The following is a 25,979-nucleotide window of genomic DNA, read 5'->3' as shown; positions in this document are numbered from 1 at the left end:
CAAATTAGTAGGGGGGAAAAAGGGATCAAGCAGCACGGAGCAAATGTTAAGTGCAGGTATTGTTTCCACGCTGGTATTGCTGAGATTCCAGGGGAAGGGAGCAGGAATTAACCCATTTGGATGCGGAATTGTCGGGGCAGATGGGAGGGGAGCTGCTCATTGTCCTGAGAGGATCTGAAATGTGGAAGCGCAGATCTGGACTGAAGTCCAAAGGTGCCACAGCCCCGGCACCCAGACTCAATTCCTTGGCTCACAAATCCTGTGGGAAGAGGCCCCAGTGTCTGATAGATCCCACCCATAAATGCCTACAGATACTCCACGGAAAAATGAGCTGTGGCTGTTGCTCTGGGATCTCCTGCATTCCCTGGATGTGAGGAGGGGGGGACACTTCAAAATCCTGCCTTTTGGCCGGAATTTCAGCCTCGTGCCGTGAGTCTGCAGGACCCAGGCACTTGAGAGCTGCAAACCCACCTGTTCCCCAGGCGGGAGAGCTCCTGAAAAATAAAACCCTGTTCCCATTTGGCTGTGCACCGATTTTGCCTGGGAAACTGCTCTGATTTCAGGTGGCCCGAGAGCTCTGCACTGAGAATTATTTTCGGATTTGCTCTTTGTGGGAACAGGCTCGGTCTGGGGGCTCTCACGAGCCCATTCATTTTGTTTGTTTGATATTGGGGAAGTCATATTCCTTTAAGAGGATTTCCATCCCTCAACTCCTCCCCTCGTGACACTTCCAAGCCACATTTTGTCTTGAAAGGGTGGGAGTATTTTTAACCATATCACGCCAGGGAAGTATTAATAGCACAATGGGCTTGCTGAGCTGCTGGTGGAGCTGAATCCATATTTTAAATTCAAGCAACTAATAAGGAGCTGGGGAATAATTAGTGATATACCCAGCCTTTCTTCAGCTCCCCCCCCACCTCCATTTCCAAAGATCCACGGCAAATGTCTGTGCTGGAATGTTCTGTGGCTGTTGAATGTTTTATAGCTCCTCCATGCATTGCTATTCCATGTGGTTGTCAAAATCCCACCGTCTCCTTTGCTGCATCCCAGCTGAAATGGCTGCCTCTGACACTCTGGGAATGGAATTAGTGCACGGAAAAACCCCAAACCCGGAGCCCTCTCCCTCGTGCTCCTGCCCAGCCCGCCGCGCTCGCAGGGTGATGCCGCTCGGAGCAGCACGGCTATTTTTGAACCCTCGGCAGCGAGATGTTTACGGGCTTCCTGGAATAGCAGAAGCTCCCGGTGCTCCATATGGGAATGCAAATTTGCGGGCTCGGGTTTGGAGCAGAACGGGAAAAGCGGGGAGGGTGCAGAGAAATGCGTCGAGGCTGGGTTGGGAGCGAGGAGAGGGGGGAGCAGCGTGAGGGGATCTCCAGGATGGCTCCCAAAATGTGTTTCTGGACACGGGGCGGGGGTGGGAGCAGCACCCGCACGGAGCTGGGCTTGCTCTAGGCAGGGAGAACGCACCTGCACGGATGGGAATGTCCTGCGGGATCAGCGCTGGGGCCCGGGAGCGGCTCCGGGAGCGGGGCTGGTGCGAAGCCTCTGCTCTCTAATAATAGTTGGGCTTGTGATGGAGCCCTTCCCTCGCCCCTGCCTCTCCCCAGCCATCTGTTTCCAAGAAACTTGTGGAATTCGTGCAGCCGAACTCGGGTTTATCGGAGGGGCAGCTCGCAAAGCTGAGAGCTGGGGGAGAACAGCAGGCAGGGGTTTGGGCCTGTGAACCCCCATTTTCTTAGGGATTAAAGGGTGGGAAACATCCACGGGCAGGCTGGGAAGGGAATTCTGCTGCTCCTGACCCAGGCTGGGTCAAAGGCAGATCAGTTCAGGGGAAAAACCAGACCCTGCTGCAGTGGGGATGAAGCTGCTCGTGGTGAGGACCCCCAGCCTTATTTTAGGGTCTGTGGCCCTTTCTGAGTGTTTAGGTATTTTTTAGGAGGGGAACAGTGTTCCTGCAGCCTCTGTCTTTATTTCATTCATATCTCCCATTCTTCTTGTTCTCCAGAGCCTCGTCACACCCATCACCGCAGAATTTGGCTATCAGGCAACGCAGCCCCGTGGCTGCATCTGAAGGGGTGAACGGGACATTTCAGGGCTCTGTTGCCCCAATATCAAAGCAATTAATTGATATTTTCATCCCTGTGGCTGCAGGCGCGGTCGCCATCTGTGCTCAGCGCTTTTCCTCGTCTCATTTAAGGGAGGAATTAACAGATTCCGAGTGAATTTCTCAAAAAAACAACCTGTCTGATTCGCAAAAATTCCATTATTTCCAACAGCACATTGGGAAGTGCAAATTTATTCCGAAGGGAACATTTTCTTAATGGTGTTTTTCAGCATAAATATAGTACCAGCCTAAACACCTCCAGTAAACAAATATCAATTACCTTAAACGTTTCCTGCCTGTGGAAAAGCTTTCATTGTGAGGGAGACACTCCCTAAAAGTCTTGGTTTGTTCTTCAGTTCCGTGGGCTCCTCGGCTGCGTTTGGATTAAAGTGTATTTTTATCTGAAGATCAAGAATTTTTAAGGTTGGAAAAAACCTCTAAGACCATTGAGTGGATTGAAAGGAATCTTGGAGCCCTTCTCTACCTCTGACTTCCTCTTAAAATCCTGCTTCCCTCAGCAGGCTGGCTATTAAATCTCTTAAACTGATCCACTCAGGTCAAATAATATCCTGGATTTCTAGTTTTAAAATAAACTTTGCTAATTCAGGGCTGCTGCCAGCCCTAGCAAACCCTTGCAAGTATCACTAACCAAGGTGCTCTAAAACATCCTCTGTTTAACAAATAAGCTGTCAGTCCCTCCACCACCACCAGTGCTTAAGGCTGGCAATTTAATACTCAGAAACCACATTTTGTTATTGGAGATTAAATATTTTTGCAAGTTAAAAGAGCTGCCGTGGGCTGAGTTGTCACCTAATTATGTCAGTCTCTTTGTGGGGTGTTTTGATAAGCACATCAGAGGAGAGGCTTTAATCTTTGGGCTAAATCTGATCACGTCACGTCCTAAATTCACACGTACCAGGAGCCCTCTGCTGAGACCTGGGTTTTTGTGTTTCACCCAGAGCTGAGGGGCCTCGGGTTTGGTTTTTGGTGGGGTTGAGCCCCCCTGGAGCACTGAGAGGGGACGCGATTTGAAGTGGGTGCTGTTATCACCAGCTGGGATTCTCCACAGCCACTGGTCATATTCCCAATTTACAGAGCCTTTGTCCTTTCTGCTCTGGGAGTATCTTCTGCAGGTCCTGCTGGGATCCTTTATTTTCCTCAAAAGGCATAAATTCATCTACCAGAAATTCATTCTGATGTTAAATTCGGGCTTGAAACGGTGTTTTTCTTCTCCAACCCGTTTTGGGGCTAAATGGGACGTGTTGGAGGATGTTTCTCCCGCTGCTGCCTGCTCTTCTAGTGGTAAAACTGGGATTAAAGCAAAAAAAAAAAAGCTTTTGTTGGTGGTAAGGAATCCAGTTGATAAAAACTACCACAGCCACATACTGAGGAGGGAAGAGTCTGCTTGGAACCGCACTAAATGTGTCAATAAACACAAATCAAATGCAAATTAAATAAAAGCTTTTCATATACTCCATTCTCCTCGAGATCAGGCAAAAATAAATGCCACATAAACAAACAGGGTTTATGAAACGCTCCCAAAATAAAACCACTCTTGCAACAAGGCCAAAAATGAGATTGCCTCCGTGTCTTTCCACCTGCTGGGAGCTCTTGTTTCTCTTTGTATCACAACAGAGCTCAAAGATTTTGGTTCAAATCAAAACCGGTGGTGGCAGGTGTTGTAAAGGGGTTGGGGAAGAGCCTCATCCTAAAAGATAGGGCATGGAAAATGCCAGAGCTGAGAGCAGGTCCCAAATCCTCTTCCCAGCTCGTCAATAAGTTGCCTCTTACATAAGACAGTTCTTACCCGAAGGAAATATTTTTGGCTTTTAAGCCAATCTGCAGAGGAAGGTAAGCTACAGTCAGGTCTTTTTCTTCCATTTTTTCCTTCCTTTTTCCCCCAGACAATCAGCTGGGAAGCGCTGGCATGGCTCGTAGCTTTATCTCAGCCTGCATCCCTCCTTCAAAAGCTGCAAAGGGAATTTCCTCCTCCTCTCCCCAGGGGTGAGCACTGACTCAGGGCCCTCGCACAGGTACCAGACCAAAAGCCCCAAGCCCAGGAAGCCTCGTTTCCTCTGGGAAATCCAGGGATCATCCCAGGATAAGCTCATTGATTTGACTCAAAAGCATTAATATTAAAGCCTCCAACACACTGTTGGGCTGCACGGGCGGTAATTAATAAATGATAAAGTGAAACACAGCCTGGTGGCAGGGGCTCTTGGCTGCTTTGTCTCCCACAACGTTTCATCCAAGCACTCAAGACGTTTCCTTGGAGAACACGTGTGTTGCGGGGGACATGGATGTGTTTTCCCTGGGATGGAGCCGGGAGCCCCACGGAGCTGCCAGGAACGATCCCAAAGGGCCAAGAGGCCGCTTCAGGTTTCAGATTTTGAACCTGGGATCCCGTCAATCCCACGAAAAGGTTCTACCACGCAGCTGGAAAATGGCTCTTCCCATGCCCACTCCGGCAGAAGCCTCTCCCAATTCTAGCAGCTCGGCGGCTGGATGTGGTTTCCATGGAAATAGACGTCAGATCAGCAAAAAACAGGGCAAGTGTTTAAAATAATCTCTGTTTTGAAAGCTTCCTGCCTTTCTGTCACAATATTAACCTTCCGCAAGGTAGGATTCCTCTTTTTTGGGTGCAAAATCCTTGGGTTTAAGAGGGTGCACGACAAGGGGGGGTCCCAGAAAAGTCCTTTTTTTGGGATTGTGGGTGTGGAGGCTGCTGGGCTGGGGCTGTAGCAGAGGATTTTGCTGTGTGTCCATCTGCCTTTTGTGTGGATTGACTCTTGGTGTGGAAACCACCACGGGAATTGCACGGGATTCATTTGTGTGGAACATGCGGACATGGAGTGAATGTGTGTGAAGCACGATTGGGAGTGAAACGCTCCTCTGGGGCTGGCAGTGGCGTTATCCTGGGACAGGGAACACTCCCAGGGCAGATCCGTGTGGAGGCACCGTGCCCATTCCATGGAATCTGCACAAATGATGTTTTATTTGGATGTGCTCGGGCTCGCTGGTGTCACCCCAAAGGAGAGGGTGGCTTGGCCCCCAAAACACTGCGGGGTTTCTTTGGGGTTGTCCTGTGGCGGCCGTGACCCCGAGGTAACCGAAGGGACATGGTGGTCATCTCGATGATGACCAAGAGCCCTGAAGTTACTGTGGCCCCAAGTTGGCCATGCCCTTATGTAGGTGACCGCGTCTGAGAGGTGACCAAGGTCTCAAGGCAAGTGGCTGTGGCTCCGAGGTAGCCATGGCCTGAAGATCTGTGGCTGTGCCTCTGAGGTGACCATGGATCTGAGGTGACTGTGATCTTGTGGTGACCGTGGCTTTGGGTGACCATGGCTCTGAGGTGACCATGGCCACGAGGTGGCCGCAGCTCTGGTCATCCCAGCCACAGCTCCACTCCCACCATTCCCCCTGTGGGGTCGGACACCCCTGGCCGCAGCACCAGCCCTGATGCCCCTGTCCTCCCCACCGCAGGGGCGAGACACAAAGGGAGTCCCAGCAGCTCTGGGGGCAGGAGCGGGATCCCAGCGCGGGGCTCTGGGGGTCGGGGGGGTCCCTGGGGCCCGGGGGACGTCGCGGTTCGGCCCCGCACCCCCGGCCCGGCCCGGGCCAAGCGCGGGGGCCGCCGCCCCCGGCCGGGCGCGAACTACAACTCCCGGCATGCCCCGCGCGCCAGGGGCGGGGGGGGCTCCACTGGGGGGGGGGATGCTTGTGAGGGGTGGGCGCGAGCCCCCCCCCCCCCACCCGCAACGGGCGGCACGTGCCGGCGGGCTCGGCCAATCGGGGCGGGGCGGGGCGGGTCACGTGCCTTTGTTTGGCGCTTTTGTGCGCGGCGGGGCGGGCGCGAGCTGAGTGTGGCCGGAGCGGCGGCGTGGGCAGGTGGGTGCGCGGCGGGGCCGCTGGAGCGGGGAGCGGGCACGGGCGGGCCGCGGCCGCGGGGCTCCCCCCGCCGCGCCTTGAGAAGGCGGAGGGAGGAAATGTCGGTGCTTCACGGGTGCCCGGCGCCCCGTTGATGCGGGCGGCGGAGTGGTTCCCGAGGGTGGGTGTCAAGGTGAGGGGGGGGCTGCGGGGCGTTTCGCAGGCGCTCGAGGCGGGGGTCGCTTTTGTCCCCGCTCGCGGGCATCGCGTCGCCGCCCGATTTTGGGGCGTCGCGGTGACAAAGGGAAGGGAGACAATGGGGGGCATTCCTCGTATGGGTCCCTGTCTCCCCCGCGCCCCGATAGCTGAGGGGAAGGGGGTGTCTATTGTCCCTCAGCGAGGGGCGACGCCCTACTCGCGGCAGTGGCGCCCCCTCCCCTCCACGCCATTGTTACTGGGGAAGGGGCGGTGTCCGGGCGACCGCGCCCCGACGCCATCGAGCCGTGGGGGACCCTCTCGGAGCCCCCCTGTCCCCATGTCGCTCCCCAGCGCTCCCCGTCCCCTTCGCCCCTGAGGGGCTGAGGCGGGCGGGGGGGGGTGGGAGGGGGCGGCCCCGCACCTGAGGCGGGGGGCGGCAGGTGCCCGGATGTTGGCGTTGGCCCCGCCCCCTCCCTCGAGCCCCCTCGCGCGGGCGCGCGCGCGCTCTCCCCGGCGGTTTGAATTCGGTGCGGTCGGAGGGGCGGGGGCGGGGCGGGGGCGGGGCCTCCGCGGGCGCCTCGGCGGGGATTGGCTGCGGGCGCGCGGGGGGCGGGGCCCGGGCCCGGGGGCGCGCGGTGCCAGCGCCGCCCGCTCCGCGCCCCGGCCCCGCCCGGACCCCGCAGCGGCGCCCCTTCAAACCCCCCCCCCCCCCCCCCCCCCGCCAAAAACCGGTTTTTTCTTTTCTTTTTGGACGGTTGCTGGACCGTTTTGTGGCGGTTTTTTACGGCGCCTCCGTTTTCGCAAGGTGTCCTGGGCGGTGTGCGCCCTCGCTGTCTGCCGCGGTGTGAAGCATCTGACTTGAGCTGCGCAATTAAAAGCGAATTTTAAATGAGCTCGCTTGCGCACATTTCAGATCCTTAGGGAGTAGCAGGTATCCTGGCTGTGCTGTCCTGTAGTGCGTCATTTTTAAATTCGGAGAGCTCTTATCTGTGTGTGAGAGCAGTGAAATCCCCACAGCGCCGTGGTAAAACGTGGGTCTTTGTTTGAGTGTCTTAATTACGGTGGAGTAAAACAGATTGAAGATGCTTGGATATCATACAGATCCTGCAACACCAGTAATTCCATAACCTCCCCAGTATTCCCAGTACTGTCTGTCAGCCCCACAAAATGCCTGGAATCATTGACTGCAGTGACCTACCTTGACTGCCTTTTGTTCAGCAGCTCTAATTATGTTTAGCAGTTTTTATTAGAAGGAGCAGGATCCCTGTGCTGGCTGTTGAAAAGCACATCTCTTTGTTATCTAGGAAACCACCCGACGGACCTTCTCCCAGGGTTGGCTTCTGGACTCTTATTTTCTTGGCCATGGCTACTTCTGGTAGGTAGAATTACGTGCTAAATGCTCTTGTCGGTTTTTTTTTTTTTTTTTGCCTCTTAATTTCCTCGGGAATAACTTAAAACCCGAATCTAGTGAAATAAGCTGCCACCACCAGGCTTTTTCTCCCATCTTGGGTGAGGCTGTTGAAGCTGGGTGGTTGTGAAAACACCCCAAAAGAGGAGTCTGGCAGCAGATGGGCTTCAGCTCCCTGCAGCCATCTGCTCCCCCGGCAGAGCTGGCTGTCACCGAGGCATCTCAGGGACCACGCGGGTGCAGCTGACACCATGCAGGGCTGATGAGCCTGGTGCAGGCTTGGGAGAGAAAGCCCTGCCTGCAGATTTCTCTAAAAATTGGATTTTTTAGTTCTTGGCTCTCTCGGGTTCCAGGCAAACGCCTGGAAATTCGTCCTCAGGTTTGTCACTGGATAGAGAATGATTTTTTGATTTGAGCTAATGAACTTGTTTTCGTGGCTTGAGATGTTGAAGGCTAAAATAAAACATCAGGTGCTTGGGTGATGTAGGATCGAGGAAGGATTGCAAAGAAAATTGCCCCGTTTTTGAGCAGTATTGCTGTGCTGGAAACAAAACTCCTGTCCTGGATGCCCTCCCTCAGGGAGCTTCGTGGTGCTGAATTTTGGAAGGCTGTTTCTAGTGTCACCTGAGCCAGTTCCTGCATAAAATGCTGTTTTTCTGGCTTTATTCCCCCCATTCCCAGATATCCAAGTGAAGGAGCTGGAGAAGCGAGCCTCTGGGCAGGCCTTTGAGCTGATCCTCAGCCCCCCCTCGAAAGAGGCTGTGGCAGAATTCCCTCTGTCTCCCCCAAAGAAGAAGGATGTGTCATTGGAAGAGATCCAGAAGAAGCTGGAAGCAGCAGAGGAGAGACGCAAGGTAGATCTGGAGCAGCTGAAGTGAGCTCTGCTCTGCCAGTTTTGGAGGGTTTTGGGCTCTTTTTTTATTTGTTGCTTGGGATAAGTGGGGTTTTTTTTAATGTCAAGTGGAATATTAGTGGAACTTGTTAATGGAATCCCTGGGGCTCTTAGGAAGCTTTAATACAGTCTGCAGAACCATGGCTTTGATTCCAAACTGATTTTGAAGGAAAACTGGGAGGAAACGTAGCTGAGAGGAGCAGCTCTTTCAGGAAGAAGCTGTTTTTCTTGTCTATTAACACCAGAACAGATAAATTTTCTCCTAGAAAACGCAGCAGTGAATCTGTAATGAGAAGTTTGGGAATAAATTGTCTGAGTGATGAAATGTGGCTGGGGGTGCAGCCTGGAGCCCTTGAGGGTGGCGAGGCTTTGATTGAAGTCAGCCTGACCTGAATCCCAATGATTCACCACTCTGAGAAGGGAGAGTCTTCAAGGAAAGTTCCGTCAACGTTAACATCGAATCCATGTTCTCTCTCCAGAAAGATCCCATTTAACAAAATCTGCAAGTAATGACAGAAACTGAGCTTTGCAGGTTCTGTGGGTGGGTGGGGGAAGCCCTGGGAGCTGTGTCCTGCAGCACCGGGCTCCTGTTTGCAGCCAAACAGCAGAAAATCCTCTGAGCGGCCGGGGCAGCTCCTGTGGCCCCTGTGGGTGCCCTGCCCTGCCCTCAGAGCCTGCCCTGTGTCTTGTCAGTCCCACGAGGCAGAAGTGCTGAAGCAGCTGGCAGAGAAGCGGGAGCATGAGAAGGAGGTGCTGCAGAAAGCCATCGAGGAGAACAACAACTTCAGCAAAATGGCAGAGGAGAAGCTGACCCACAAAATGGAAGCCAACAAAGAGAACCGTGAGGCACAAATGGCTGCCAAGCTGGAGCGCTTGCGGGAGAAGGTGGGTGTGGAGCCCTGGGAGAGGGAGCTGTCCATGCTCCCTGCTGGGAAAAGTGGGTAAAACCCCCCCAAAAAACACCCAAGTGAGGAGGGTACCGTGAACAGGTGGGAGAGCTGTTGGTGGTGTGGTCTGGATATGAAATCTGCAAAAGGGTTTGCAGAATTCGATCTCTTTATGAGAGGGAGGGATGGAGTTGGAGCAGCTTCTCCCGTAAAGCTGCACCCTGTACCCACTCGGTGTCCCCCAGTGGTGTGGGAAGCCTTTCCCAGGATCTCACAGCTTCCTGCTGCTGTTTTTCAGGACAAGCATGTGGAAGAGGTTCGAAAGAACAAAGAAGGGAAAGACCCTGGCGAGGCCGAGACCGACTGACTCCGTTCTGGAAACTGACTCTCCCCCTCCTCCAAATATCCAAAGACTGTACTGGCCAGTGGTTTTATCTTTGGTTTTGGTTCGGTTATATATTTGGTTTTTAAGTTTCTTAGAAACTGATGTAGAACTGTAAAATTAGATTCAAACTGTACACTTGCTTTGGGGGCTAGAGGGGAGACCTTCCATGTGTCACTTTTCTAAAGTGTTGTCTTTTCCAGTGTAGCTTTTTCTTCTTGTTGCATCCTTTTCTACGCCAGTGCCCTCGCTCCTGGGTTGATGGCGGGTACTGTATCAGCTCTGTAAGACCTTTGTGCAAGGAATCTGTAGTAACTGTTCCATGCTGAATATCTGTTACACTTCAAACAAAAATCTCTGACTGTCCCAGTCTGCTAAAATACTGCTGTAACCGAGTGACTCAATAAAGCTGCACAGTGCTGTTATCCCGAGTTCCTTCCTCAGGAGCCGAGGGCTGGGTGGATGGAAAGGTCTGGAGTGGCTCCCTGCTGCCCTGGGCACGGCTGCTGTGCCCCAGAGCCTGGCATTGTCCGGCTGTGACAATCAGAGCTTTGTGTGACACCTCAGCCCTTGTCAGCTGTTGGGTGTTTGTGTTCTGAGGGCCCCGAGCCACCTCCCCGCGCCGGGACACCCCAACAAACGGCCCTTGTTCCCACAGGACGGAGGGGAGCCTGCCCTTGTGGGGCACGGCAGAAACCTGCTCTGTGCTGGGAGGGTCGGGCAGCCCCGAGGGAAAGGCTCCTGGGGCGAGGGATCATTTCTGTCTTGGTGTAACGCAGATGTGCCCGGGCAGAGCCCAGCACCTGTCACAGCCCGGTCTGTGAGAAAGGGGAGGGGCTGTACTCGTGCTCTGAGGAAAGATGATTGGGGGAAAAATTGCTGTGTTGCACCCCAAACCCTTCCCCTAAGGCCACCCACGGGTACTTGGGCTGCACTGGGGCTGTGAACGGGCACCTCAAACCTCCCCAAAAAACACCTTGGAGCTCCTGGGCTGTCCCAGCCCTGTGGAGGTGGCACTGGTGCTGCTGGTCTCAGAGACACTTGCTCAGTCCTTCCTCTGTCCTCGACCCCTGGCTCGGCTCCCGGCTTTGTTTTCAGTTTAGCTCCATACCCCGAGCAGCTGGTGCTGCCCAGGTGACACCTGAGGATGGAAAATCCATAGGGAATTGGTTTTTTAAGGGACTCACGGAGTCCTGGACCACTTGACTGTCGTGTGGGCTGTGATGGAGATGGAGCCTCAGTTCGGGAAGCTTTTCCCGTGTCCCACCGGGCCCTTCGGAGCTGTTCTTACCCCGGAGCTGATCCTCGAGAGGAGCAGTGGGGCACAGCCCTCCTCGATGGCCGGGAATGCTGCAGCGGCTCTGTTCCCGGAGGGATTGCCAGGAGCGTTCGGATCTCTGCGGCTCGAGGTAAGAGAGAGTCTGTGCTGCTCCCTGCTGGGGAGGGAGGCGGCGGCTCTGGGGCTTGGGGCGGCTCGTCCCGACACTGTCCGGCATTGTGTAAGCTGAGGCCGTGGGGATGGGGTCAGGGTCCGGCCGGCGGGGTGGGCGCAGGAAAACAGAGCTGAACTTTGAGCCCAGGCGTGCGAGTGCACCCAGGAGAGAGGCTGAACACCCGGCACGGCGCGATGGAGGCTGGAGGGAGCCCTGGAGCAGCTCCCGAGTACAAAATGAGGCACAATCAGCAATCAAACCCGCAGATCTTCATTTTAATGTAGTCACCTGCTGAGGAAATAGTGTCCCACATGCCATGTGGGGTTTTTTCTCCTCTCTCCAAATGTGGGGGAGGAGAATGGCAGCACTGCCAAACCCCAAATGGCGTTGGAGCCCAAAGCGATGCTAAATGTGAGGTTTGAACTTGCCAGAGCTGTCAGAGCTCGGCACGGGGCCTTCTGTTCCCTCCTCTTCCTTCTGCTTCGCGTATCTGCCGTGCGTGTGCTGAGCTGCTGCTCCGCAGCCGGGTCTGGGGTCTCTGAGTGCTCCCGGGGGGGAATTTTGAGGGGTGGGAGGGAGACTGGGGGGGTGCGAGGAGGGAGAGGACAGCAATGACCTGAGAGTGGGGCAAGGGAGGGGGATGCTCAGGGCAGGAAAACGGAACTCAGGGGCCCTCTGGGGAAGGCTGGGCTGGGAGCAGATTCCTTAAAAAAAAGGACAAAAAAAAAAAAAGCTCCACAGCTTCTGCCACCTGTGGAGGAAGGGAGGGATGTGGAGCCGTGTCGGGGTTGCGAAGGGAGGGGCAGCGGCTCGGAGCAGCGGGCGGAGGCAGCGGCGGGGCCGGGGCGGGGCGGGCCCGGCGGCGGCGGCGGCGGCGGCTGAGGCCGGACGGGTCCGGTCCGCTCTGCAGGTGCCGGGGCGGGGCTGGGGGTCCCGGGGGGCACCGCGAGGAGAAGGGGCCCAAAGCCCTGCTCATCCTCATCCTCATCCCCACCCGCGCCCCGCGGGGGGAAGCATCCCCGGGGAGGGAGAACGATCCTGGGCTGCCCGGGTTTGGCAGGGCTGGAGCTGCGGCTCTGCGGGGGCTCAGGTGGGTCAGGAGCTGATCCCCGGGCTGGAGGAAACCCGTGGTGATTTGAAAATGAAAGCTCTCTGTGCTCTGGGAGGCTGGGTGCCGCTGTGTGGCGGGAGCAAACAGGGATGTAAACAGCCGGGGGCGAGTCTTTATCATCACAGAAAAATTCAGCGGGAGGGGTGGATGCTGCTGGGGAAAGGAAGCGCTCCGGAGGAAACGCCAGGCGTTTGAGGCAGCGTTATCGACAGCTCGTGGGGAGGCGGAGGGTGTTTTTTGGAGTACGAGGCAGCTGAAGGATTTCCAGGATGTGCTCCCTTCATAACGGAGCGTTGCTCAAGGCTCGGTAGCTGGGAAGAGCTCGGCAAATTAAGTCCTGCTCCGACAAGTTTTGGAGGAGCTGAAGTAAACACTGCTCCTTTTCCTGCCTCGTGCTTGGCTGCTCCCCGCTGCTCCTGACACGGCATCTCCCCGAGCAGAGCCAGGGCCGCCTTTCCCGCTGGAATTTCTCTTCTGGGAGCCGGAACGGGGTCGGACACGGCCGGAGCTGAGCCCCCTCCCCTGCACCTGGGCGTCCTCGAGGGCAGCGGCAGCCCTGGCACCAAGGCAAGTTCTCCGGGCAGTGTTTGCTTCCGAACTGCCCGTGGAATTTAGGTCAAAACAGCTGAACTTGGGAGGTTCTGCTTTTGCCCTCTGTCTGTGGCAGCACTCGGGGCTGTTTCGGTTCAGAGCGGGAGCTGTGAGTCCGGAAGAGGTTCAGGGGGTGAATTTTTCCCCGGCAGCCCAAGAAAGTCGCAGCTTTTCGGGAGGGTTTGGGAGGCCAAGGGAAGGTTGGGATCACCCTTTGTGAGGCGCTGCCCCAGCCGGGGGGGCTGTTTGAGATGTGGGGCCTCTAATCAGGCGAGGTGGGCAAAGGGCAGTGGGGAGGGAGATCGAGCAGCAAAGAGCCTGGATTTTTGTGCATCTGTGCCCCTCAGATCCAGGCAGGAATGAGTTACAGCCTGTTTTTGATGAGGAAATTAGAGAGCTTTTAAAAACAAACAGTCCCATCCCCACCTCCTCCTGTTCCCAAACTTTGAAGAACTTTTCCTGTCCCTGAAATGATGGCACTTGCAAGGGCTTGAGGCATAAATTAGCACTGGAGGTGGAAGTGAATCAGGTTTTCTTCAGGACTTGTCTGAGCAAGAGCAGGTAACGTGGGGGGAGAATCTCATTTTGGGCATGTTCTGTTCAAGAAGTTCTTAGGAAAAGGCTGAACAAGCTGGCAGGGCTGCCTTTATCTGGGTAAGGACAGCAGCTTCCAAAATGTAAATATGGAAATTCCTGCTCACAAAGATGACGCTGCTGGACCTCAGTAGTGCAACAGGATGAACTCACTCGAGCCACGTTGTTTTTGTGGGAAGCTGCTTGGAAAATCAGGAGCTGAAAAAAGGAGGTAAAACTCCAAATGCAGGAGTTGCAGCCCCTGTTAGTGGTGTTGGTTATTTCTGTTCTCAGATGCCCCTCGTGAGGCAGAGCAGGTCACCCTGATGCTTGTGGGAACATGGCTTGTTGGTATTTGTAAGGACAAACCCTGCAAACAGTTTACAGGAGGGGAAATCTGGAGTGGGAGGTTTGTTTGAGATGCTTGGTTTGTTTAGCAGTTCCCAAACTACAGGGAAGGGGGGTGAGCCAGGCACTGCTGTGTCCTGGTGTGTTCATTATTGTGTCATTTAACCCCATACTCATGTCCTCTGGGCTCCTCCACGCAGTCTGTGCAGCAGAGGCGCCTCAGGGCTTCTTAAATCTCCCTTCAGCCTCCTTTCTGCCACTGTTGTGGGGGATTCTAGGGGGCAAAACACCAGGCCAAGCATTTGAACAGCCCCTGCTGGTCGATTTTTATGTTTAAATCCCTACTAAACCCCACAGCAAAACTTTCTTTCCTTCCCAAAGGTAATTTTGCACGGCGAGGACCCGGACTTTGGCCTCATCATGGCAACGGTGGTGACTGAGAAGCTCAGCCGGCTCTTCATCAACGTGAAGCAGCTCCCGCAGCTGCTGGGCCCGCTGGCCCCGGCCACGCTCAGCAGCTCCGAGGTGCCGCCGGTGTTCTGGAAGCCCTACATCCACGGCGGCTACCGGCCCGTGCGCCAGACCTGGCGCTACTACTTCTCCACGCTCTTCCAGCAGCACAACGAGGCCATCAACGTCTGGTCACACCTGGTGGCCGCCCTGGTCCTGCTGCTGCGCTTCCAGCGCCTCTGGCAGCACGTGGACTTCGGGCAGGACGAGCACGCGCGGCCCCTGCTCATCATCCTGGCCGCCTCCATCACCTACCTGACGTTCAGCAGCCTCGCCCACCTGCTGCAGGCCAAGTCCGAGTTCTGGCACTACAGCTTCTTCTTCATGGACTACGTGGGGGTGGCCGTTTACCAGTACGGCAGCGCCCTGGGCCACTTCTACTACGCCATCGAGCCCAGCTGGCACCAGCGCGTCCGCGGCTTTTTCCTGCCGGCGGCGGCGGCGCTGGCCTGGCTGTCCTGCGCCGGCTCCTGCTACGCCAAGTTCCGCTTCCACCCGTCCTGCCCGCTGCCCGGCCGGCTGTGCCAGGAGCTGCCCTCGGGCCTGGCCTACCTGCTGGACATCAGCCCCGTGGTCCATCGCATCTGCACCTCGGCGCGGCCGGACCTGGCCCTGCTCTACCACAAGTGCCAGGTGCTCTTCTTCCTCATCGGGGCCTTTTTCTTCTCCCATCCCTACCCCGAGAAGTGGTTCCCCGGGAAGTGCCACTTCTTCGGGCAGAGCCACCAGATCTTCCACGTGTTCCTGGTGCTCTGCACGCTGGCGCAGATCGAGGCCGTGGTGCTGGACTACGAGTCCAGGAGGGAGATCTATTCCTCCCTCCAGGGGGACCTGGCTCACGACTTCTCTGCCCTGTTCCTCTTCACTGTCACCTGCTCTGTCCTCACAGCCGCCTACATGGCCCGGAGGGTGAAGGAGAAGTTGAAGAAAGAAGAGTAAAGAAGAAGTGAGCTCAGCCCAAATCCAGCCCCAAGCCTCGAGATGCTGCTTCATGAGCTGTTACTCAGCAAGTGCTTTCTATAGGGAATGAAAGTAAGAGATGCTTTTTATGCTTTTTAAATCCAGCATGAGTTCCAGCTTGCTCATAGAATGGTACACGGGTTCAGTCCACCTCTGAATAAACAGTTGGAACAAAGTGTTTTATGTGCCCTGATGGGCTGGGGAAGGCTCTGGGAAGCTGCCAGGTCTCCCAGCATGAGGTAAGGAGAGGCCATCTGGCCGCTGTTAGAATCTAACCCATGGAAACAAACCAAGGTGAGGTCTGAACCACTAAGGTGACAAATTAATTTATTATCATTTCAGGCTCCTCTTATAGGGCTGAGGGTGTTTTTCAGAGCTGTCCATGCAGTGGCAGGGCCCTGTGCTTTACCCTGTGGGAGCAGGATGGGCACAGCATGGGGAGAGGAGGGGTTGATGTGATGGAGGAGCCCCAGGAGCAGGCCGGAACCCCCAGCGCTGGGTCAGGGCTGGGAACAGGTGTTGCTTCCGCCCCGATGTGGGTACAGAGGGCAAACGCGGGGCAGGACACGGCCGGGCCTGCCGCAGCCGCTGTGTCCCGGCCTCTCCTGCCAAAGCTCAGCGGCCGCTGCTCCTCCGCTGCCGCCGCTCCCGCCCAAGGCCGCTCCCGCTGCTCTGAGGCGGCCGTGGCGCCGCCGCCCCTTATATAGGGCGGGCCCGCGTGGGCGTGGCTTCACCCCGCCTATGGCCCCGCCCCTCGGCTCCCATTGGTCCATCCCTGCCGGCGGCGCATGCGCGGTGCCTGGTGGGGGCGGGGCCGGCGCGAGCGGGAAACCGGGACCGGGAAAAAACCGGGAGCGGGAATTCTCGGGAACGGGACAGCCCCGGGAACGGGAAAAAACCGGGAGCGGGAATTCTCGGGAACGGGACAGCCCCGGGAACGGGAAAAAACCGGGAGCGGGACCCGGGAACGGGGCAGCCCCGGGAGCCCCGGGATGAGGCGCCGGCGTGGGGGCGGCGCGGCCCCGGCCGAGGCCTGCGGGGTGTGGCTGGACACGGCCGAGCTGAAGCGGGGCCCGGCGCGGGTGAGGCCCGGGCGGGCACCGGGAGCGGCCCGGGGGAGCCGGAGGGGACGCGGCGGGGTCGGCACAGCCCCGGGGGACCCCCGCGGGCTCCTGGGGAAGGGTTGGAGCATTTCGCTCCACTGAATCCTGTATTCCATCGAGAAGGATTCATTCCGGGGTCTGGAGCATCGCCCTGATGAGGAGAGACTGTGGGAGCTGGGCCTGGTCGGTCTGGAGAAGGGAAGGCTGAGAGGGGAGCCCATCAATCCGGAAAATGTCCCCAAGGGGTGTCAGAGGATGGTGCCAGCGTGTTCAGTGAGAGGATGAGGAGCGATGGCCATAAACTAAACCACAAGGGCTTCCACCTCAACATGAGCTTCTTTCCATGAGGGTGGACAGAGCCCTGGAACAGCTGCCCAGAGAGGGCTGGAGTCTCCCTCTGTGGGGACATCCCAAACCCACCTGGAGGCATTCCTGTGTCACCTGCTCCAGGTGCCCCTGCCTTGGCAAGGGGCATCTCCAGAGGTCCCTTCCAACCCCAGTTATTCTGGGATTTCCAACCCCAGTGGCTCTGATGCTGTGTAATGGAGGTGGGAGCTGTGCCACAGCGATGGAAGAAGGGTAGAGCTGGTTTTATATTTATTAATATTTTTCACTTGTTTCTTCCCGCAGCCCCCCAGCGCCAAGATCAAAGCACCCACCCGAGTTCCCGAGAGGAAACGCACCCCGGTGCTGCTCCCACAGCCTGGCACCAAGCAAACCACCATCCCCACCTTCTTCAGCTCCCACACAGGTACCTGGGGCCCCAGGGGAAGGAGGTTCAGGTGGTACAAACCCATCTCTCATCTCTTGGCAGCTTTGCTGGGCAGGAAAGTTCATTTTGTGGTGCAGAGGGTGAAGGTTTGAAGGCCCAAGAAGGAGGAGCTGGCTGGTTTTGAGAACTTGGATTTTATATTAAATGGTTTCAGAGGCAAGTGTGGGACTTGCTGCCTCCATCAGGCCAGGGCAGCTTCACGGGGGAGTTCTGTGGGGTTTTTTGGTAACTTTGAGCTGCTGCTTTTAAAGGGAATGCAGAGGGGACCTGGCAGGAAAGCCGAGGGAGGGAGGCAGAGGAGCCGAGGGCGGGAGCAGCTGAAGGTGCAGCTCTCATGTCTCACTTGAGGGGCTGATGGGAGCCAGAGCAGAGCTTTGGGTGCTGTTCAGAGCAGCCTCTGCAGCAGCACGGGATTATTGTGGGGTGCTGGGTGACAAGTCCTTAGGGACACACAGAGGAGAGCAGTGATGCTGTGGGTGCTGATTAACCCTGAGAAATGCGGCTGCTTTAACCAATTCCCTGTCGTTTTTCAGATGAAAGAGACAAAGAAAACTCCAGGCCGACTCCCTGCACCCCAAATAAAGACTGTAAGGACACAGGGGTTCCTCTGGCTGCCTGCCCTGTGAAGATCCTGGCCTTGCCACAGCTGGAGGGAGCCCGGGAAGAGCCCTCTGGAGCCGAGCAGGGGGTGCAGAGCACATCACGAGCATGGCAAACACCTCTGGAACCCCCAGAGCTCCAAATGGAGTCTGAGAGCCAGAGCAAAGCCTCCCGTGGGGCTGGGGGGGATTCCTGGTGCTGCAGCTTCTCCCAGGGCTCGGAGTACGATGGGATCATCGCTCCCAGGAACAAATCCTGGTTATTTCCTGAAGAAACGGCCTCAGGGAGCAGGAAACCACAGCACTGGAGCAGAGTTAATTCTGGGATGGGTTTTGCTGGGACTGAGAACACCAATCCTGTCCCAGGGGCTGCTCCCAGAGGGGTTTGTTCCTCTCCCCTCAAAGAGCGGGGCCAGAACACGGTGGGGGCCCAGGGGGGGTCCTGCAGGGAGCTCTTCTCCCAGGACTCCCAAGGGAACAGGGTCATTGCTCACAGGGCCACGGGCAGCTCCAGCCCGAGGCAGAGCCAGCCCCGGGGGCTGCAGCTGGGCTCGGAGGCCCTGTTCACGCAGGACTCAGAAGGGAACAGGGTCATTAAACACTGGTGAGTGAGCTCAGCCCGCCCTGGGCAGCAGCAGAGTGTGGCTGTTATGAAGGAAGTGGTCAGAATTGGGGAAGTGAACCCCTTGGTGCAGCCCTCCGCACCTCTCCGTTCTCTGAACTTTGCTCTAATCCAAATAAAACGCTGGAGTTTGTAAGGGTTTGAGTGTTTCAGTCAGGATCACAGCCTGGGGCTCTGTCCTGTCCTGCCCAGGCTGCGCAGGGACCACGTTCCCAGGGCAGGGACTCTGCTGCCAGCTCCATCTCCACAGGCAGGCCCCAAAATCCACCCAATCCTCGTGCAGAGGAGCCTTGTGGGGACAGGGGGAACAATCACCTCATCCAGGGGCTCTGGGGGTGCATCCAGGAGGGGAGGAGCTCCCTATAAAAATGATTAATTCTTACGTCTTCCTTCTCTCTGCCACAGAAGGCTCCTCTCTTGTTTTTAAGGTGGGGATGATGATTTAATTTTTCAAGGAAATCAAGGTGGATTAAGAAAGCCCCTGGCACCTGAATCTGTTCAGCTGCAGCAGCTGGGATTCCACCCCAGCCCAGCCTGCCCCGAAAAAGTCCCACCCCGACCCCGGGCACATCAAGAACCCCACAGACCAGCGGTGTCTTATTAAGGCTCCATTTTATATAAAGGAAAAAAATCAAACTTTAAATACAGCCATGAGGGAACTGCAGGGAACGTGGAGCTGAGGGGAACCTCTCCGAGTGAGGAGGAACTGCAGCCACAGCCAAGGCCAAGCTCCTCCTTCCCTGGTCTGGTTGGGGTGCTCGGCCCTTTGCATTGGTGCGTCAATAAATAGACCTTTGGAGGCTAAATAAAACACAGGTTTGGGGTACAAGGACTGGTAATGGAACATTAAATTACTGCCAAGAAATTAAGGCCATTCTGTCATGCAACTGTGGGCTGATCTGTGAGATAAGAAACACCCAGGGCACATAAAATCCCTCAGACCCAAGTTTTTCCCGGGATTTTCGGGAAAAACGCCTTTTCCCACCATGATCCAACAGTCCTCAAAGCCCTGGAGAGCTGGAAGCATTCACGAGCTCATTCTCAGCAGCTCTGTACCGTACTCAGGACAAAGGGCTGGAGGTTTGTCCTGTCCATACTGGAAATGGGAACTGGTTCTATCCTCACAGGTTAATGCTCAGTTGGAACCTAAGGAAAAGTGTAGGTAGAAAGAACTTCATCCAGCAGCACTCCAGGAGATCCTCATCAATCACCAACAGCAAAACACAGGTGGAAAAGAGCTTCCATCTTCTTAAAAAGGTTTTTCTTAAATAGAACAACACATGGAAAACACATCAAACCCGAAGGGTCTTTCCTAATTAAGTGTCCGGTGCACAAACCATGTCTGATTAATAAAAGAGGCGAAAGGCTCAATCCTTAGGAGAAGGCAGCTACTGTGGAGGAGATTTTGGGAGCATAAACACTTTTGCTTACAGAGCTGAGTGCCAGCAGCATCACTTCTCCTTCAGGGCCAGGTCTTCATTCTTCAGGGCAAATTTCCTTCTCAGGACCTCTGCGATGAGCACGGCCGGGTCCTCCTCCTTCATGGAAGGGCGGTTCCTGCAGGGGGACAAAAGCACTGGCACTCAGTCCAGACAAGAGCCAGAATTCCTGACTGACAGCTCTGCCTGGAGCCTCGAAGTGTTTTCCTGCAGCTTTTATCATCAGATGCTGTCACGAGTGGAGGAGGTGCAAGAAAGACACCACAAAACAACAAAAAGAGGGAAAATTCAGCCCTTTCCTGTTGGCTTGAAAAACCTGGAACTCACCTGGAGCTCATTTTGTGGCTCCAGGGGCATCCTGGAAATCTCACCCTCAAAGCTCTGCCTAATTCTTATTCCACTGTGCTAATAATAAATAATAAACCCAAAACTTCATTAATTATTTACAACCTACATCCCCTCCATATAAAGGACCCAGTGTTTGGGGGGAAGGTCTAGAAGTGTCTATTTCTTCCTCAATTTTGTTGCACCATGGATTTCTGCTTTCCTATTTCAATATTGGTGATTCCAGGCATTTTAAAGCAGGGCTGGTGTGGATTTCCTTCCACTACACGAGTTTTCCTGTTCTCAGAGCAATCTGCCTCCTCCACCAAGTTGACACAAGCAGCTCCTTTCAGAAGATTATTTTACAGGAGGCCTCACTTCTTTTCCCTCAGGTACCATGGTTTTGTTTGCAACCTGTAATAATAATTTCAGAGCTTTATTTTTTTTTGTAGCTGAAGTCTTCCCTTGCTCAGAAAACACGATGGGAGTTTTAAACATTCCTAAAAGACACACAAAAAAAAAATCCCCCTGGCCTATTTCCACCAGACACTGGAACAGGCTTCAGTTCACATTTGCTGAAACAGGCACATTTCTGCAAGTTCCTCACTCGTTCCTGGAGCTTCCAAGGCTGAGTTTAAACACAAAAGCTGAGTTTAAACACCAAAGCTGAGTTTAAGATGCGAGTCCTACACAGCAGCAGCAGAGAAGCGTGGATGTAATTATCTCTTCAAGCATCTTTTGCATCTTTGAGCACCTTTTTTCCTCCACTTAAAGAGCACCTGACCCTCTTCAGGCTTCCCAGTGCTGCCCAGTATAGCTGGGGGAGCACAGGGGCTGCTCCACATCTGCACCAGAAGTAGGAATTAAAGCTCAACAAATAATGAACATCAGTAATTAACTTAATTTTACAGCTACTTGCAACTTCTTCAGCCAGCTTTAATTAAGCTGTAATAACCCCAAAACACCACTGCTGTTGTGCAGGAGAGGCTGAGGCAGAGAAGCTGATGAGGGGGAAATGGTTCAGCTCCAGCCTTGGTGCTGCAGCATTCCCTGCAGGAGCACGGCCCAGCCCTGGATAATCAGCCAAGGATCGAGGGGATGGGTCCCGGGGTCCTTCTGCCCACCCTGCATCCCAGGAGAGGGATCTGGCAGCTCCCCTCAGGGAAACCAGAGCAAAGGGGTGAATTTTGTGGGAGATGGAGGTGTAACACCCCCTGATGCTCTGGGTGTGGAGGCTGAACGTGCTCCTCTCATCTGACTTTAATTTTTTCAGTGCTGAGAATCTGATTCCTTTCAAACCGAATTACGCACAGCAATTGTGAACAGCCACCACCCAGTGGGGTATTTTTGGCCAGGAATCTCACACAACAGAATGGAAAATGTGGAGACTGAGCTTCAGCACTGAGATCTGAGCGTGTGAAAGGCAGGTGGCACAGCCAGCACCGGAGAAGGAACTTTCTCAGCTGGGCAGGATCTTGTCCATGGAGCAGTTTCAGGAGTTCTCATGATCAGAACTTGTCAATTCCTCACGAGACAAGTGCAAACTCACCCTGCCCACGCCCAGAGCTGAGCCAGATGAAGAACCACAGAAGCTGAGAAGCTCCACGTGTTAAATCCCTGTATATTCCATGCTGGAAAAGCTGCTGAGCTTCCCAACTGCCTGGGAATGTGAGGTGGGCTAAGACCAGCACTTCCTTCACTCTGAAAGCTGCCAACACACACAGGTCTGGTCTGCATCTGGGCAAACACAGCCTTCTGTCAGGTCAACAAGCTGGAAGAGCCAAACATTGGGCTAAGCAGTTTAAATTCCCCTCCACTATTTCCTATCCAGGGAAAAAAAAAAAACAACCAAACCAGGAATGTGTTACCAAGTTCTGCTCCAAAGAGGTATTTCCCCCATGAAAATTCTCCACTATTTCCTATCCCAGAAAGGAAAACAGCCAGGAATGAGTGACCACGTTCTGCTCTGAACAGGCCTTTCCCCCAGCAATGAAGGACACAGAGCAGCACCAGCAGCCGGTGCCACGTCCAGGCTCTGCAGGGATTTGACACAAAATAAAAAGAGAGTTCAGGAAGCACTTACAAGTCCTTGCTCTGCTTCATCCTATGAATGTCTTTGAGAATTCCCATCATGTCAGCAAAGCTGCTGGCCTTGGAAAGGGACACGGAGTCGTCGTCGTCGGGGTCCTTCGGCTCCGGCCGGCAGCTCTCGGAGGCGGCGGAGCAGAGCACGGACACCGAGGGCAGCTCGGGGCTCTCCAGCTCGGCCTCCTCCTCCGTGATGTCGCTGATCACAAAGGACGTGGTGGACTGGAAAGAGGGTCCAAAACAATGTACAGGAGAAGAGGCATTTGAGCTTCCTGGAGATAACAGATCTGGTGTCATCTGGGCAGAGGCTGGAAGAGAAAACAAGAGGTGGACTGGTGAACTCACAGCAAACCACGTGGGACGGTTTCTCCCCAACACAACAGAACTAAACACAGCCCCTGAGCTGCCCCCAGAGCCAACATCCCCCCATGGCTCTGCTGGGAAACAGCCCTGAGTGAGCCTGGAGGAAACACCAGCCCCCAGCAGAAATAAAGCTCATCATGACCCTACCTGACTCTCCAGCCACGATCTTTGCGATCTGGCTCCGGAGGTGACTCAGCTCATCCTGGAGCTCTGTGGTTCGGCTCAGGGCTGGCAAGCCAGGCTTCTTCAGGGCCAGCAGCTTCTCCTCCTGCTTCCTCAGGTTGGGCACTGAGGCGTTTCTCTGGATCACCGTGAAGGGACTCGGCTTCCACTTGTGCTTCAGCGGGCGAGTGTCACTTCTGGGGACAAAAACCTGTCAGCCACAAGGCCCAAACCTCTCCATGACAAAGCTCGGCCTCCCCTGAGGGCAGCAGAGCCTCCAACAAAACAAATGAAGCCTCTGTGCACCACCAGAGGTGCAAATGTGCTGTGCTGCTGCACGAGCTCTCTGCAGCACAAGGAACAGAGGAAGCTGTGGCTGCCTCATCCCTGAAGTGTCCAAGGCCAGGCTGGACAGGGCATTTCAGTCCTGGGAGAACTCAACCCTTCCACTTCCTGACCAGGAAACACCCCGAAGCAGGGAGCTGCTCTGCACAGAGCAGCCAGTGACACATGGCACGGCACAGGCTCCTGGCACTTGCTACAGGAATTCCCCCCAGGGTACTTTATCACTTTTTTCCTCCTTCTCTTGGGAAAAACTTCTTTCAAGAGGCACCACATCAGACCCTGAGAGGACTGGAAGTTGTGGTCATCTGAGCAGTGTCTGGCCTGAGCTCTGTGACAGAAACCAGCAGATAAAAACCAACCTGACCCTGGCGTAGGTCTCCTCATCATCCGCTGCGATCCACACGATGTCAGCCAAGGTGGGCACGGGGGGCACATCATTCAAGTACAGATCTGAGACACTTGGCAGAACCTGGCAAGAAGGAAACGCTGCTCAGGACATGGTGTTAGCTCTCCTGGAGCTGCCCCAGGTGTGCTGTCAGAACCCCTGTCCTCGGTGGCAGCTGTGTCTGGCAGATGCACAGCAGCAGCTCCAGCAGGTTTCCTTCAGTTTGCACAATTGTTTTAAGTTTTCTGGGCTGGGAAATAAAGCCCTCGGTTCTGGGCACTGCTGTGCTTCCCTGTGTCAGCTCCTGCTCCTTCCTGCTGTGTGTCTGAGGCAGGAGGGGACACCTGATCCAGGCCAGGCGCTGCCAAGGCCACGTGGAACACTCTGCCACTCCAAGGGTGAGTCAGGGACTCCGTAATCCCTGTGAGTGTTCAGGGAACAGGCCCACAGGGCACGAGGCTCCTTGGAGGTCACACAACAAAGCCCTGGCTCAGCAGCTCCACCATTCCATCTCTTCCAGCTCAGACACTGCCTGAGGAGGGATTTCCTTCAAGTTGTTAGTGATCACTTTACAAAAAGAGAATTAAAAAAAAAGAAATTTATTTGAAAAAAAAAAAAAAAGAACTGTACTGGTGCAGGTTTAGTGGCTACAACTCTGCAGATATCTGGGGGCAAACCAGCATCTGATGCAATGCCTTGTCCTGCCCCAGCTCCTCTAGCCACCCCCAAGCCCAGGGGTCACTCACCTCGAAGGTGGCCCTGGGACAGGGTTTCAGAGGGAGGTTGGAGCCGATCATCCTGACCACGCTGCGAGCTGAGCCATGGGGCTTGTTCTGCCAGATGGGGATGGTCTACAAGAACCCACAGCACACAATTAATTTCTCAAGTCGGTGCCCTTCTTGAATCCATTCTCATAAACTGTCAGGAGTCTGATCTCTGACTATTTATCTCTTCACTTTTAATTGAGAACCTGGTGATATCTGAGGTCCCCATTTCACAGAACTGTGTTCAGCTGGACACAGGTGACAGTCACACAGGTACAGGGGCATTTTGAACGTGGGCGTAGTGTCTTCAGGACTGAAAACTAAAAGCACTCAGTAAAAGCACTCACTGCCAGCAGGCATTTTCACAAAGGAAAACTTGGCAAAAGGAGGAAAACAGCAACACATCAAGGGCCCAGGAGGAAAATGGCATCAAAATAAAGTGTCATTCAAGGGACACTCCTGCCTTCACACCATCTCTAATACAAGCAGCGCTGTTAAATATCCCAGAGCAGCTGTGAGTCTCCTTCCCTGCAGGCATTCACTGGACATGGTGCTGAGGAACCTGCTCTAGGACGTCCTGCTTGAGCAGGGGCTGGACCAGGAGACCTCCAGTGGTCCCTTACAACCTGGCCCATTCTGGGACAAGGCTGAACGTTTCTTGGGTGACAGCAAGGGACAAGTTCATCCAATGCCTGTCCCAGCCCTGGGCCATGGGGAACAGCCTCGGAGGCTGTTTTCAGAAATAGCAACTGCTTTAGAGCTCTCTGGACACTTCTGAACTGGGCCCAAAAGGTGAAATGCTCTGCCCATTTGACACTCACAGGCTCCTGTGACAAGAGGACACCGCAATGACAAAGCTCAGCCCACAACACACCCAAGAACTGACTTACTGCTGGAGCTCGTTCTGCACTCTGTGCCTGAGCACTGCTCCGTGCTGACAGACCTGAAATTCCTGCTGAGTATTTTAAACCGAACCCCTGAGCTGGGGGGCAGCGAGATGACAGCTCTCTGGCTGCGGAGAGGTGTCGGGGGAAGGTGCCGGGGGAACGTGCCAGGGCAGCGGTCGGGGCAGCGGTCGGGGCAGGTGACAGAGGCAGTGTCCGGGTGTCACTTACGGCCTCCGCGTCCATCTCCGCTGGCTCAGCGCCGGCTGCTCATCGCACCCGCTCCGCCGCGTCTCTCACTGCAACACACACCGAGCAGCTGCAGCAGCGCCCCGGCCCGGCTCCCCCGGCTCCCCCGGCCCCCCGGTCCCCCCGGTACCTGCGGGGCGGCGGCGCAGCTCGGCCCCGCTCCCAGCGCCGTGCGCGGCCCCTCCGCCGCCATCGCCCGGAACCAGAACCAGAACCCGCCCCGCGCCCTTCCGGGAGCGCAGCGCAGGCGCCGGGCCCGGGGCGGAGCGGCAGCGGCGGGGACGCCCCGGTGAAGGGAGGGACAGCGGGGGGGGACAGCTGGGGACACCCCGGTGCAGGGGGACAGCGAGGGGGGGCAGCTGGGGACAGCCCGGTGCAGGGAGGACACCTCGGTGAAGGGGGCACATCTGGGGACAGCCCGGTGCAGGGAGGACACCTCGGTGAAGGAGGCACATCTGGGGACAGCCCGGTGCAGGGAGGACACCTCGGTGAAGGGGGCACATCTGCGGACAGCCCGGTGCAGGGAGGACACCTCGGTGAAGGGGGCACATCTGGGGACAGCCCGGTGCAGGGGGACACATCTGGGGACACCTCGGTGCAGGGAGGGACATCTGGG

At 55.6% G+C, this 25,979-nt stretch overlaps 3 protein-coding genes across 14 annotated transcripts; 2 read left to right on the top strand and 1 right to left on the bottom strand.

Annotated features, from left to right (window-relative positions):
* The first annotated feature begins 4,637 nt into the window (after positions 1–4,637).
* STMN1 (stathmin 1) lies at positions 4,638–10,163 on the top strand. Of its 2 annotated transcripts, none has more exons than XM_032132235.1 (5): positions 4,638–4,723; positions 7,474–7,544; positions 8,259–8,431; positions 9,163–9,354; positions 9,655–10,163. In XM_032132235.1, exons 2-5 carry the CDS (start codon positions 7,532–7,534, stop codon positions 9,721–9,723), a joined length of 447 nt encoding a protein of 148 aa, XP_031988126.1. In that variant the 5' UTR covers positions 4,638–4,723; positions 7,474–7,531; the 3' UTR covers positions 9,724–10,163. The 2 variants fall into 2 exon arrangements, with proteins under 2 accessions (XP_031988126.1, XP_031988125.1); XM_032132234.1 differs by lacking the exon at positions 4,638–4,723 and adding an exon at positions 5,912–5,992.
* Positions 10,164–10,694: 531 nt separating this feature from the next.
* Positions 10,695–18,501, top strand: PAQR7 (progestin and adipoQ receptor family member 7). Of its 10 annotated transcripts, none has more exons than XM_032132223.1 (5): positions 10,700–11,147; positions 12,723–12,849; positions 14,176–15,336; positions 16,998–17,118; positions 17,673–18,501. In XM_032132223.1, exons 1-3 carry the CDS (start codon positions 11,086–11,088, stop codon positions 15,241–15,243), a joined length of 1,257 nt encoding a protein of 418 aa, XP_031988114.1. In that variant the 5' UTR covers positions 10,700–11,085; the 3' UTR covers positions 15,244–15,336; positions 16,998–17,118; positions 17,673–18,501. The 10 variants fall into 10 exon arrangements, with proteins under 10 accessions (XP_031988115.1, XP_031988114.1, XP_031988113.1 ...); XM_032132222.1 differs by having other exon boundaries at positions 14,176–15,503; positions 17,673–18,496; XM_032132224.1 differs by lacking the exon at positions 12,723–12,849 and having other exon boundaries at positions 10,695–11,147; positions 14,176–15,503; positions 17,673–18,496.
* A 452-nt stretch (positions 18,502–18,953) lies between these two features.
* Positions 18,954–25,603, bottom strand: MTFR1L (mitochondrial fission regulator 1 like). Of its 2 annotated transcripts, XM_032132233.1 has the most exons (8): positions 25,494–25,603; positions 25,346–25,413; positions 24,213–24,317; positions 23,441–23,550; positions 22,722–22,933; positions 22,207–22,519; positions 19,792–19,917; positions 18,954–19,506 (listed from the first exon to the last, which is right to left on the bottom strand). In XM_032132233.1, exons 2-7 carry the CDS (start codon positions 25,358–25,360, stop codon positions 19,812–19,814), a joined length of 861 nt encoding a protein of 286 aa, XP_031988124.1. In that variant the 5' UTR covers positions 25,361–25,413; positions 25,494–25,603; the 3' UTR covers positions 18,954–19,506; positions 19,792–19,811. The 2 variants fall into 2 exon arrangements, with proteins under 2 accessions (XP_031988124.1, XP_031988123.1); XM_032132232.1 differs by having other exon boundaries at positions 18,954–19,917.
* Between the last annotated feature and the right edge of the window lie 376 nt (positions 25,604–25,979).

The sequence above is a fragment of the Corvus moneduloides genome, chromosome 23, assembly GCF_009650955.1.
Source record: "Corvus moneduloides isolate bCorMon1 chromosome 23, bCorMon1.pri, whole genome shotgun sequence".
Classification (NCBI taxonomy): Eukaryota; Metazoa; Chordata; class Aves; order Passeriformes; family Corvidae; genus Corvus; species Corvus moneduloides.
The sequence above is the reverse complement of the archived record's forward strand: the minus strand, read 5'-3'. Positions and strand labels throughout refer to the sequence as shown.